Consider the following 15,059-nt stretch of genomic DNA (forward strand, 5'->3'; position numbering starts at 1 on the left):
TAAATAACTTTTTCATAACAACATAAAAAATCCCTAATTCCAACAGTTATTTATATTATTAAACGGAATTTTAAAGTAAATTAAGAAAATAATACTATCGAATTACCGCACGTACTAAAATACAGCTGTTCGTCACTGCCAAATATAGAAAAAATATATGTGGTAGGTGTATTCCACAATGGCCGGCGAATAATTGAATATCGGAGGTGCTTTCTAAGGTGTCTTCTGTTAAGATGCCTCAGTGTGCCCCTGTTAGATAGGACTTCATTTTTCAGTGTCTGCTACCAATGGATCATTGTTGAATAGGCCTATTTTCTGCCTACGTGTGTTTTGTTTGCGTCATTTGTTGGTATTGACAATATCAGAATTATATAACTAGAAATAAATTGGTTTGTTTACTTCAAAGCAAATAAGAAAAATCCCAAACAAACATTCTTGTTACATTGTGAAATGTTAAAGAGAAAACAAATATACTCAAGCTAATGAAAACTAAAATAAGCGGCCATGTACAATCAACACAACAGTTTAAAAGATGGCTCCACAGACATACTTAGATACATCGTTTATTTCTCAGTTTGATAGCAAATATTTTTGTTGGAAATTCATATTGATTTTGCTTTAATATCAAGCTCATGTATAATTCATTAATTTTCGTCGACATATTGCAGTTTACATAGCCGAAAGAATATTAGAAAAACATCCACAGCAATTACAAGCTTGCAACACAAACCAAAAACAAAAAGCAAATTTTGTTTGCTATAAGGGTGATTATCAAACAAACAATAATTAGTATCAATTTTTGTATAAGGTTTTATATTCAAAACCGAGAGTGCCCTGACTTATATAAATAAACAAGTATCATCTTCTTTATATTATGGTGTAACGTTTCACTCGGTTCAGTAGATGTTTTCAATTTATATCAAACATTCACAAATAAAATTCTTACCTTTTATTCGACTTTTTAATGTTGAGTGTGTTGTAGCAGAAATTCCTGTGCTGGTCGAGGCCATGGAAAGCACGTAGGTTGTATCAGTGGGTCCCGTTCCTGGCGTGGTCCCATTAGAATCCATGTTTATCTGGGAAGCATTACTCTTGTTGGGAGAATCTGTTGAACTTCTGTCATTTCCTTGGGTGTAAGTTAAGGCCATGATGCTAATAATCATTGCAAGAAAAGTAGATTTTCTGTAAGTCATTGTTTTGCAGTGGAGATCGCGAATGACAATGTAATATGTGAAGGACAGTACAGCATGACACTTCTCTGTGATATTTCTGAAATCGTGCTATCAAAAGTCTGCCACAAATGATGAAATACAACGTAAAAGGGCGAACGGTCTGGTCAATTTGAACTGACAATTAGATCTTATTACAGCGAATTCCTATCATAAATACGACGCCGAGAACATCCACTACTCCAGATGTATGAACAATACAGATTTGCTACAATTAGCAATGATTAACCATTAGACGATTGTGGTCCAACGCCACTGTCGGTTGGGAAATGAGGTTGGAATGTAATGACATTGAGACAGAGAAAGGTTACCCCGATAAACGTGATGCTTTATACCACTTTATTACTGTTATTGCTTATTACGGACTCGGAGATATACCTGTATCGTTTAACTCTGTTTTAATATAATGAATAAAATACCTACACATGATCATAGGACCGTGGCATTATTACACATCCCTACTATATAACATGACCTGAGGGAATTAACTACGCAAACATATACTGTAGCATGTTTAACTATGTATCATTATATCTAATGGAACATTAAGTAGGCCCGTCCTTTCATCAGGACGAAGTGAAGTCAGCTAAATCTTTGCTCTGTATCGACGTATCTCTTTAACATATCGATCTACATATAATTACATTCTTCATCCTTTTATATCGTCACCTCTTTATCATGTTAAATATCGATATCATCTGTTTATATCGTCACCTCTTTATCATGTTAAATATCGATATCATCCTTTTATATCGTCACCTCTTTATCATGTTAAATATCGATATCATCTGTTCATATCGTCACCTCTTTATCATGTTAAATATCGATATCATCTGTTTATATCGTCACCTCTTTATCATGTTAAATATCGATATCATCCTTTTATATCGTCACCTCTTTATCATGTTAAATATCGATATCATCTGTTCATATCGTCACCTCTTTATCATGTTAAATATCGATATCATCTGTTCATATCGTCACCTCTTTATCATGTTAAATATCGACATCATCTGTTCATATCGTCACCTCTTTATCATGTTAAATATCGATATCATCTGTTCATATCGTCACCTCTTTATCATGTTAAATATCGATATCATCTTTTCATACCGTAAACTTTTTTATATATCCCCATCTGTTAATATTATCACATCACCTGTACAACATCACATCTTTATCTTGCATCAATGTATATTATCATCCGATCATTCATAAACTGTTTCTAGTATCAACTGTTTAGTTTGTCATCTGCTAAAAAAGTAAAATGTTCATATCGTCAGTTTTTTGTCTTGTCAATTTGTAGTCTTTTGATATCATTACCTGTTTATCTTATCACCTGTTTATCTCATCACCCGTTTATCTCATCACCTGATATATCATCACCTGTTTATCTCATCACCTGTTATATCATCAGCTGTTTATATCATCACCTGTTTATCTCATCACCCTCGCATGTTCCTATTATAATATGTTAATATCACGCTTGTTAAAAAGATCATCACCTGTTTATCTAATCACCTGTTATATCATCACCTGTTTATCTCATCACCTGTTTATCTCATCACCTGTTATATCATCACCTGTTTATCTCATCACCTGTTATACCATCAGCTGTTTATATCATATATCATCACCTGTTCCTATTATAATATGTTAATATCACCTTGTTGTTTATATCATCATCATATATTATATCATCACCTGTTTATCTCTATATCATACTGTTTATCATCACCTGTTTATCTCATCACCTGTTATACCATCAGCTGTTTATATCATCACCTGTTTATCTCATCACCTGTTTATATCATCACATGTTATATCATTAGCTCTTTTACATCATCACCTGTTTATCTCATACTGTTATATCATCACCTGTTTATCTCATCACCATCACATGGTCCTATTATAATATGTTGATATCACCTGTTTATATCATCACCATCACATGTTCTGATTTTAATAAGTTAATATCATGCTTGTTAAAAAGATCATCATCTGTTATACCATCTCCTGTTGATCTCATCACCGGTTTATCTCATCACCTGTTTATCTCATCACCATCACATTGTCCTATGATATCATGTTAATATCACACCTGTTAAAATTAAAGTTTATATTAGCTTCTGTTTAAATCATTACTTTATATTATTTCATCACATGTTTATATTGTAACCTGTAATATTACTGTCACATGTTTGTATTGTAACCTGTTTTACTGTCACGTGTTTATATTGTAACTTGTTTTACTGTCACATGTTTATATTGTAACCTGTAATAGTGTGATACATTGATGTTATAACCTGTTTTACTGTCACATGTTTATATTGTAACCTGTTTTACTGTCACATGTTTATATTGTAACCTGTAATAGTGTGATACATTAATGTTATAACCTGTTTTACTGTCACATGTTTATACTGTAACTTGTTTTACTGTCACATGTTTATATTGTAACCTGTTTTACTGTCACATGTTTATATTGTAACCTGTAATAACCTGTTTTACTGTCACATGTTTATATTGTAACCTGTTTTACTGTCACATGTTTATATTGTAACCTGTTTTACTGTCACATGTTTATATTGTAACCTGTTTTACTGTCACATGTTTATATTGTAACCTGTAATAGTGTGATACATTGATGTTATAACCTGTTTTACTGTCACATGTTTATATTGTAACCTGATATATTATCACATGTTTATTTTGTAAACAGCTATTTTATCGCCTAAATATCGCTAATTAAATGGTTATAAAGGAAATCAGTTTTACTGTGATTCCTTGGGTTCAAAGTTTGATAGAAATGTTGAATCAATTTTTTCTTGTTTTTTTTTGTTTTTTGTTTTGTTTTTTTGGGAGGTGGGGGGTGGGAATTCTTAAAATGAAAGTTGTGTTCGTTTAGTGGACCAGTACCAATCTAATATTACAAGAAGGGGAATAACTCGTGTTGTCACGTTTTGTGAGTAGATCTAGATAGTGTTATAATGTTTTGCCATATTTTCCTGCTGGGTTTTACTTATTTATGATAATCTTTTAATTTGGACATATTTATCGAGGTTAGAAAAGTAAAATCAACAGAAAACAGTTAAATATTGTACAAACAAACTGATGAGACATATACACCACTAGATAACGGATATCTTCGTAAGTTACTTGGTACAATAACGTATATTTCAAAATATCTACAGTATAAAAATGATTAAACAAATTCAACTCCAATTTCTAATCGGTTTAACAAGGTCAGGTCAAGCTATGGTACATGGAATGATTTACAAAGAGGTTCTTCAAAGAGGAAATAGAAAGTGCCATTTCAGCTTTATAATGTTACTAACGATAACAGGGTGCATCAGTTAAGAAGGCTCACTTATTCTCAAACAGACAATCGTGGGAATCAACTCTGAATATAAATTGAACTGGTTTTTAAATTTCTGTTGGATCTACCTGAAATAATAAATCGGTGTTTACATTATCAATTAGAAAGTGGTATACTGGAAAAATTTGATAAATGAAATCTGGAATGACACCAGTAATATTCATTTTAACTAGGTGTGGACATCTAGAACTAATAAATATTCGCCAGTAAGTACAAAATACACACCAACGAACAACACCATAATACAAAATGAGAGTAAGACAAAGTAGAGCCACATACCTACTACATAAAATAGCTGTTTCGTCCTTCTAGGTCAGTGATGCAATATAACCTCTCTCTAGTCTCTGGTTTATAAATACAATGTATTGTAAGAAACGAATGATTTAAAATCAAGTTTTACTCGGACATCATATATCTTTTGTTTGCTTGAATGTAAAAAGGACAATTTTAGTGATGTAACTGATGTTAATGTTTATAATGAGAGAATTTACAGCCAAAGACATCTACTGTTTTCAACATGGTCCGTCATAGAAAATATGTTACAAATGTTACAGTGTAGTGAAGGTTCATGCAAACACATTTTGTCTCGTTAAAAAAGTTATCTTATTGCATTATTGTATTATATTAGAATTACAATATACAATATCTATATATGATTTTTTATAATGAAGTTGGAATGTTGTCCCATAAGTGAAAATTGACTGGGTATCAGTCTACACCGCGGAACATTCTTCACGATATTTAAATAACGACAGGATGTAGGCCGTCACCGATATAAAGTGACAATCATGCGTGGTTTATGTGACCTCTACATTTAAACTTTAGATAAAACTTGTAAACACACTAAAATAGACGAACAGCTTTAGTTGTATACGATAGAATATCACGATCTGGCTTACTACAGATTTAGTAATTCAATTGAATATCGGTTTAATGGTTGACTGATCACTATTATCGGGACGTACAATAAGTTATTACACATCACCATTTATATCATAGTAGCTATACCTCTGATTCCATGGTTGACTGAACACTATTATCGGGACTGAGAGCAAGTTATTACGTATCACCGTTTATATCAGAGTAGCTATATCTCTGATTCCACGGTTGACTGAACACTATTATGGGGACGTAAAGCAAGTTATTACATATCACCATTTAGATCATAGTAGATATACTTCTGATTCCCTAAAACACTTATTCAGATGGGAAAAAACAAATAACCACAACATGTATCATTATAGAGTGTTTGGTTTAATTGTTTGGATCAACGAACACATATACCCAGTATATACGTGATGTCTGGAATTCATAATGATCTCATCGATCAGTTAACGTGGGGTCTTTACTACCGTGTAACGAAGGGCAGCCATGTATCGCATTTCCTGTAATGCGACCCATTTCAAGTCAAGCCGGTCATCAACAGTTGGTACACAAATCGCGAAGCCATCCCCTGAAAAAAGGTTATTATCTTATTAATAGACTAAGTGTTGAGTCGGTATTTACACTCTTATCCGGATCAATTGTTTTCCATTTGGATATATGTACCAAATCTGCTTCTGAAACAAATCTTGTTTGGTTCCATACCTTTATCAATTCTTCGCAAGCAAAATGTCAATACATCCTTTATATTACATTATGTTTTTATCCGTAGATTTTTTCCCTCAAGAAACAAATCGTGACCATTTAGTAACATGGAGAAGATGTATTGGAGATCTTGAGCAGATCTAGATGGCTTTTGTCGTTACTTACAGGATGTGTATTGTGTAACCGATTATTGTAGCTGTGTTCCACTTAACGGATTTCAGACGTTTTCTTACTCTTAGAGTTATGTTTTAAGGTATTCCCATCGGGCTAACACGGTGGAGACAAATATATATACATTGTACATCTGAAACGAACCTAATTTCCTATCTCTAAAATAGTATAAAATAACCAAGTGTGTCACAGAGGAAAACTATTTAGATATAATCATTTCTTTACAGCTAAAATAAGTGTTCAAATTGTTCCACAGAACAGAAATGTTTCGCCTGTAGAAAGATCACCTCAACCAAACTCGTTTCATAACTTTTATAGTAATTATAAAAAAAATTCAAATGTTTGAGAAATTTGTGGACACATTCTCTGACTGACAAGCAACCGACCGCCTGCCATCTTACACAGCTAAATAGGCAACACAATTATCTGTGAACATTGCGTGGATACGAAATATTAAAGATATCCCGTTCCCGTTATTATGGTGACCTCAAAACGGTCTTACCATTTCAATACATTTTGATAGGTAAAACCACATGCGTGTTTTGTTTGGGATGTAATCTGAGCGTTCCGAAACCTCTGTGGAGTGTATTGACTTAGTCTGAGGGTACGAACACAACAGAATTTAACTGAACGACTGTTGATTACCTTCGCAAGATAAATAGATATATGAGACCATTCATAAAGTCGGACTTTAACCTAAAGCACGACGCTGATTTTTTTTTTGTGAGACACTTTCTTACCAGATACGTTTCCGAAAATTTCAAACATTTTCAGTCATATTCAACAAATAGTAATTCCTTTTGCTTTGCTCGCGCGACTTGAAACTACACAAAGTCGTTATACATTGAGATAAAATGATTTTCGAAGAAGTGGCAATGTATTAGTCTATTGGCGTTTCTTTCTGGGTCAAGGAATGATTTCAGGATTTATCTAAAAACACGCACGCATTTTCCGAGCTTTAGGTCCTTACATGTACCCTCTCAAATCTCATTATTCATAAAATCGATCTCTTCGGAGCAATTATCCTTAACCTTTGCCGCAAGTTGTGTAATTTAAATAATTTATAATAGCAATGGGGCGAGTCTTGAAGATGACTAAAGGTAATTGGTTTATTACAAAGAAAGTAAAGACAGATACATGTACTTTACAAAAGCAACAATATCATTAAGTCAACTTTAATACAATAATACATAGTAATTGTGATACTTAAGACAATATCTCGAGTTGAAATCATCGCTAAAAATAAATAATTACGTATTACAATACATCAAACCAAAATAAAACTAATTTTATCGGTAGAATCCATTTTTCTAAAATTGTCCGAGTTAGTTCTACCACTTTTCTCATCACAAATATTTCTTATTATGGTTTTTTGAAGGGTTCTGTATTAATTGACGTCGTTTGGTAAAAGCTGTATATAAAGACAGTTAAGCCTATGAATATAACTTTAACATTTGTGTGATATTTCTATATAAACTGCTCACTCCAGGTGACATACAGTTAAACTGTTCGCTTCTAACTAGTACTGGTAAATAGAGCACTACATCAGTTAGTTGTACCAAATTGTTTTCTTGCTTGTGAAATGAACAACTTCATAAGACTTATCTTCTCATCATTTAGTCCCCATTGTTGGTCAAATCAAATGCGTTCGTAAAACATGTTGAGATTTAAAGACAAGCCGAGTTGTTCATGACTTGCGCCCAACACCATCTCCCATATATATATCACTATTACATTACTATAATAGAAAAGTGTCTCGCGTTACCATAATGCTATATTTGTCTTATTGAACCGAAATTTGTGCACTCAATCCACCTGGTCAGAGAAACAAACTCACTATAGTAGTTTTATTATCAATGTTATTGGGGAATTTCATATTCTAAATTAACTTTGAACAGGTATATTACCAATGTCTGGAAGCTCTCGCTCACTCCTCCTTGTCATGTCTGACACGGCCATACCAACTTCTGCTATATCATTTTGTACACAAACCCAGATAGTTCTGTTGTGGGGGTTGAACGGGTGGAAGTGGAGGATCATGTTTCCTTGTGGGTAGTGCCACGTCATTCTACCTCTCCTACAATGACGGGGGATCGTATGGTTCCCGTCAGAAACAGTGCTGAAAAAAAGTCATGGAAGGATTGTTCATAGAGAAAAAATGGTAACGATTTTCATTACAGATTCACAATTAGGTATTGAAGGCAAATAATGAATCAAACAGCTTCGTACGGCTGTGTCGTCCTTCTTAGACTTATCAGTTATGCTAAGGGCCAAAATTCAATACATTAAATAATTTTCATTATAAAAAACATACAACTTCAAGTTCATGACTATGTTTGAAGATCGTACCACGACCTTGTTAAATTAAAACTTTCATGCAGTTTCAGGCAAACCTCCGGTTTTTTTTACCGGTATCACGATTTTCGTGCAAGATGCTGGCAGCTGTAAAACAACCTCACACCACAGGATTTGAGTGTGAAGCTTGATGAAGAATATGGAGAAGTTCTACAGACGTTATAATGATCTCCAGGGAAAAAAGTAAATTTCTATGTGCATATAGTTGATGTTTTTTTTTATTTGCCTGGCGGTTGTCGTCGATGAAGCAGCAGACGCTTACTCTTCCGGAGCATCTGATTTGATTCTCCTATTACTTTTCAGGCGTCTCCGTCTAACTCTTTCTTTTGTTCATATTTCGCTCTAGTTTCACCGAATATGAGTTTAATTTAGAATTATTTTAACGGGTTGATATTTTCGCCATCTGCAGTATCTACCATCCACAATATCAAAGAATGGTGCAAAGACACACAAGCGAACAGTACCTTTTAATACAAATCTAGTTACAGGCAGTGCATAAAATATGGTCTTAAATGACTAACTGGTAAACATATTGTATATAAAGGGATGTGATTTTATATATCGTAGAAGCCTTTCTATTTTGAATATTTTAAATAACTCCAAGTCTATACACTATTGTTTAGACAGTGAAACATGCCCTGTATAAGTCATCCTATCCATCCTGTCGTGGTTTAGAGTAACGACAATGGACAATGAGTGGCTGACACGGTTACTATAAATAGTTTTTAAAATGAAATACATGTGTACTACAAATACTTCCCTCTAAAATCATTAAAAACGCAATGCATTATCACCAAATAATGCAACATTATTTTTTTTTTATCTCAGACGTGGATCACACTTGTCACTTGTCACTAGAATCAATATATTGATTGCTGACCAACAAATGAATCTATACCTATAAAAAATCGTGTATAACATCATCAATCCACTGACCTTGGTTGAGATTGCTACCCTTGTATGGCCTCTACAAGTGTCACATGACATCAGGAAACTTTCTATGTACATAGTATGTATTACTTTATATACATAGAATGTAAGCGAAGCCAGTGAAATGAAATAGAACAATTTATTTTAACTTGTATCAATAGATTAATTTATTATTTAGAGAGAAAAAAAACATGTCGTTATAAATGATGTTATTTACATATATTCAGAATAAGCTCAGGAATGACCCCAAAAGCTCTGTGTTTTTCACAACATTTATAAACCAAAATTTGTAAAAAAAAATCCTTTCAGTTTTATACGGAACTCAGCTCTTCATATCCTTAAAAATAAAAAGAAAAGGAAATTTAACTAACTGTAAAATTTGTACAGGAAACTTTAAACTCTGATCATAGATATATATTTGAATAGAAGATAGACGAGTTCTTCCTCATAATTTAGACCTGTCAAGTATCTTCACATCATTTTAAACAAATTTCATTTATTTAGATTATGTGTTAACATTTTTTTTAACAGAACGACTGTGATATTAAGGAAGTTTACCTCTGACAGAATACGTCAGTAAATAGATGTTATATACCTACCTAACAGCAGTCTGGCTATCACACAATGACTGTCTAGGATTTCTCGCTTCCACGATTAATGAACAAGACATGATTACAAAAACACACAAAAGTGCAGGATGGAAACCCATGCTGGCGATTAATCCAGATGTCCCTTTTTTTGTGTACCCTGGATAAGTGTTTAGGACATATAACCACTGTTAGTAGGGCTAACCAGTGAGTCTGAGTCACTGGTGGGAACGGACCTAGCGCTTACTGGCTGAACTGTTGCTTTACTCACTTAGACAGATCAAGGTTGGGCAACACTGTATGTTACTGAGCCATAAAGTTTTAATCCTTTATCTGTGTTCGTAATGTCAAAATTGAAATATGTTTCCACGATTGGTATTTGTGTACAAGATTTATACGCCTCAATGCAACAATGACGAATCACAATAAAAACAGATAAGATGCAGTGGTTTGAATTTAGAAACTACCAATACCTTACACAGAAAACATCTTTCGGATATTTTCTCTCGGAATTGTATGTAATGCATAGGCATTAAATAGGTTATCCGAAATCACTAAACACATGGTAAAATTAAATATATCGACTGTGCAAAACATGATGTTATATAATTCGGGAAATGTATTCTGGAGCTAAATTATCAATAACATACAATAGATAGGCCTGTGTACCAATTATCGATTGGAAAAGAAAATAAGAAAAGATATAGACAGTTTACATACTAAAACAGCACACAAAAGACGGATGACCATTAAAACCCACCAGGTTTTAAAGCTTTGAGGTACAGGCTGTGACGGAAAGGGAATTTATAGAAAATCATTTATATAAAGAAAGAAATTTAGCAAAAGTTTGGCTGTGGTAATAAATAAACATATTCTGAATACTTCACAGGATTACATTCGGTATGGTATAATATTTCAGCATGAAAGGCCAGTTGTTATAGCTATGTCAATTGTATTTACACTAACGGGCTTGGCCTATTAAGATCGTATCGATTTTGTTCTAGGTTTGACGTCTTGTGACAAGTTATCGATATATTGATAAAGAAAGAATTATAGATATACCTAAAAACTGTGATTTTCGCGGATCTATTTTTCTTTCTTTCTGTTGTTGCAATGTCCTTCAAAATGAAAAAAAAAAGTATAAAAGAAAATGTTTATGAATTTTCACGAAAAAGTTGTTACCCGAATGGTCAATCGTGCTTATAAACTCGATTGTTGTGTTTCAGCATCAATAACTTGCATGTATCGTGATATTATTTGCGACACGGCTTACTGTTATCGATATCGTCACTACAAAATACCAATCTATCACATCGTTTATCGTCTTCTCACGTTGCCTGTCATTTCATTTTCTCACATCGCCTGTTCTATCATTCTCTGACATCGCCTGTTCTGTGGACTCTCACATCGCCTGTTCTGTGAAACTCTCACATCGCCTGTTTTGTGAAACTCTTACGTCGCCTGTTCTATCATTCTCTGACATCGCCTGTTCTGTGAAACTCTCACACCGCCTGCTCTCACAGGCACTCGAGGCCAGGATATTATTTTTTAAACGTTGATTTTTGTTTTAGCACTCATGACTGACGTTATTTAAACGAAATATCAGCAGAATTCAAGTTTATGTGCCGGTTGACAAATCCGAGGTCCACGGTCATTAAAAATACACAAGGCAAGCAACTACAAATACATTTGCGGGGATGGAAAAATAATGGCTGGGCAAAGAAAGTCCACAGTTGCCAACTCGGATACAATATCATGGTAAGGGATTATACAGAATGCATCAAATTTCAATCAAGCTGGCGGTAATGAGAATTTTTTTTCAAAAAAAAAAATAGAAAAAAAATCATGCAGATAATGAAAAAAGGGCGCAATTTATGAAAAATATCGTGGGGGAAATATATTAACTTAGAAATTGGAAATTAAATGATTTTTTTTCTATTTTTTTTTTAAATGCCCAGCCATTATTTTTCCATCCCCGCAAATGTATTTGTAGAAATAAAAATATCTATTTTGAAGTTACGCGCGTAATGACATCGGAACCTTTCTTACCTGTTCACTGGTATAGTGCTATCCGGAACTCCTCTCCCAAAAAGTCGGAGTGACCGCCCTTGAAATGGCATGTTACTTCCGTCAAAGATAATTACATGGACGATAAAATCTCTGATTATTGAGATGTTAATCTCATGTACGTATTGTGAATTTCTCGTTGCCTGTAATGTTATGCACCAAATAAAAGGTAAATATACACACTACCTACGGATACATATTGTTTTACAAGGAACTTATCATAACTACTTTTTTTGAGCCAGTTTCCAAGCGAGGGGTCGATTTTTTAAAATCTGGAGTTGCTTGCCTTGTGTATTTTTAATGACCGTGGACCTCGGATTTGTCAACCGGCACATAAACTTGAATTCTGCTGATATTTCGTTTAAATAACGTCAGTCATGAGTGCTAAAACAAAAATCAACGTTTAAAAAATAATATCCTGGCCTCGAGTGCCTGTGCCTGCTCTGTGAAACTCTCACATCGCCTGTTTTGTGAAACTCTCACATCGCCTGTTTTGTGAAACTCTTACATCGCCTGTTCTATCATTCTCTGACATCGCCTGTTCTGTGAAACTCTCACACCGCCTGTTCTGTGAAACTCTCCCATCGCCTGTTCTGTGAAACTCTCATATCGCCTGTTTTGTTAAACTCTTACATCGCCTGTTCTATCATTCTCTGACATCGCCTGTTCTGTGAAACTCTCACATCGCCTGTTTTGTGAAACTCTTACATCGCATGTTTTATCAACCTCTCGCATCGCCTGTTCTGTGAAACTCTCCCATCGCCTGTTCTGTCAACCTCTCACATCGCCCGTTTTCTGAAACTCTCACATCGCCTGTTCTGTGAAACTCTCATATCGCCTGTTCTGTGAAACAAAATAATAAATTGTAACACGAGAACTCTTCAACCCACTAACACCAAGTCTGTCTAATGTACGGACACCAAAATAACAAATTGTAACACGAGAACTTTTCAACCCACTAACACCAAGTCTGTCTTATGTACGGACACCAAAATAACAAATTGTAAAGTCTGTCTTATGTACGGGCACCAAAATAACAAATTGTAACACGAGAACTCTTCAACCCACTAACACCAAGTCTGTCGTCTGTACGGACACCAAAATAACAAATTGTAAAGTCTGTCTTATGTACGGGCACCAAAATAACTAATTGTAACACGAGAACTTTTCAACCCACTAACACCAAGTCTGTCTTATGTACGGACACCAAAATAACAAATTGTAAAGTCTGTCTTATGTACGGACACCAAAATAACAAACTGTAAAGACTGTCTTATGTACGGACACCAAAATAACTAATTGTAAAGTCTGTCTTATGTACGGACACCAAAATAACAAACTGTAAAGACTGTCTTATGTACGGACACCAAAATAACAAATTGTAAAGTCTGTCTTATGTACGGACACCAAAATAACAAATTGTAAAGTCTGTCTTATGTTTATCATACTCTTTTGTTTATCATACTCTTTTGTTTATCATACTCTTTTGTTTATTCTTTTGTTTATCATATTCTTTTGTTTATCATACTCTTTTGTTTATTTTTTTGTTTATCATACTCTTTTGTTTATCAGACTCTTTTGTTTATTCTTTTGTTTATCATACTCTTCTTTTGTTTATTTTTTTGTTTATCATACTCTTTTGTTTATCATACTCTTTTGTTTATCATACTCTTTTGTTTATTCTTTTGTTTATCATACTCTTTTGTTTATCAGACTCTTTTGTTTATCATACTCTTTTGTTTATCATACTCTTTTGTTTATCAGACTCTTTTGTTTATTCTTTTGTTTATCAGACTCTTTTGTTTATTCTTTTGTTTATCATACTCTTTTGTTTATCATACTCTTTTGTTTATTCTTTTGTTTATCATACTCTTTTGTTTATCACTCTTTTGTTTATCTCTTTTGTTTATCATACTCTTTTGTTTATCATACTCTTTTGTTTATCAGACTCTTTTGTTTATTCTTTTGTTTATCAGACTCTTTTGTTTATTCTTTTGTTTATCATACTCTTTTGTTTTTGTTTTGTAAACTCTCGGGAAGGATTGGAATTTCAGCTTTCGAAAAGTATGATATCAGTTATCACCAGACGAAAGCCTGTAATGAGTTGGGTGTAAAACTCTGGAATTGGGCTATTGATAGGGATATATGGTTATCCGCAGTCCACATTCCAGGTTGTGAAAATGTTGAGGCTGATACGGAAAGTAGACTTGAACATGAAAACACAGAATGGAAGTTATATACAAGTATTTTTCAAATCTTGGTGAAAATTTGGGGCAGACCACAAATTGATTTGTTTGCCTCCAGACTGAATGCACAGCTTCCTAAGTATGTATCTTGGAAGCCTGGTCCATTTGCATGTGCAGTGGATGCTTTTACATTACCATGGAACACTTACAGTTTCATTTTTCCGCCATTCTCTTTATTGAGTAAAATTCTACACAAAATATGTGAGGATAAAACACAAGCTTTATTAATAGCACCAATGTAGTCTACTCAGCCGTGGCATTCACATCTTCTGAACTGTATTATTGATTGTGTTTTTATTTTACCTACGTTCAACAGAATCCTCAGCCATCCATACCGAGGAACCAGGGACAGGAACAACCTTCCAAAGATGACATTAATGGCTTGTCGGGTGTCAGGAGATCCCTCAAAATGTTGTCAATTCCACCAGATGTTGAACGGATCATATCTTCATCATGGCGACCATCAACAGTCAAGCAGTATTCAACATTTAAGAAAAAAAATGGACAA

The 15,059-nt window shown here is 33.9% G+C and overlaps 1 protein-coding gene across 1 annotated transcript; it reads right to left on the bottom strand.

The window, feature by feature from the left end:
* Positions 1-5,841: 5,841 nt before the first annotated feature.
* LOC132558075 (uncharacterized) lies at positions 5,842-10,444 on the bottom strand. The gene is made up of 3 exons (XM_060222600.1): positions 10,251-10,444; positions 8,274-8,485; positions 5,842-6,061 (listed from the first exon to the last, which is right to left on the bottom strand). Exons 1-3 carry the CDS (start codon positions 10,358-10,360, stop codon positions 5,940-5,942), a joined length of 444 nt encoding a protein of 147 aa, XP_060078583.1. The 5' UTR covers positions 10,361-10,444; the 3' UTR covers positions 5,842-5,939.
* Positions 10,445-15,059: the final 4,615 nt, after the last annotated feature.

This window comes from Ylistrum balloti, unplaced genomic scaffold (genome assembly GCF_031769215.1).
Source record: "Ylistrum balloti isolate Yb309-2 unplaced genomic scaffold, AGI_CSIRO_Ybal_v1 Utg370754, whole genome shotgun sequence".
In the NCBI taxonomy this organism is placed as follows: domain Eukaryota; kingdom Metazoa; phylum Mollusca; class Bivalvia; order Pectinida; family Pectinidae; genus Ylistrum; species Ylistrum balloti.

Coding starts and splice junctions, on each gene's coding strand:
- LOC132558075 (XM_060222600.1), bottom strand. CDS start 10,360: ATGGGTTTCCATCCTGCACTTTTGTGTGTTTTTGTAATCATGTCTTGT. Junction 8,486..10,250: donor GATAGCCAGACTGCTGTTAG/GTAGGTATATAA, acceptor ACTTTTTTTCAG/CACTGTTTCTGACGGGAACC. Junction 6,062..8,273: donor GCGAGAGCTTCCAGACATTG/GTAATATACCTG, acceptor ACCTTTTTTCAG/GGGATGGCTTCGCGATTTGT.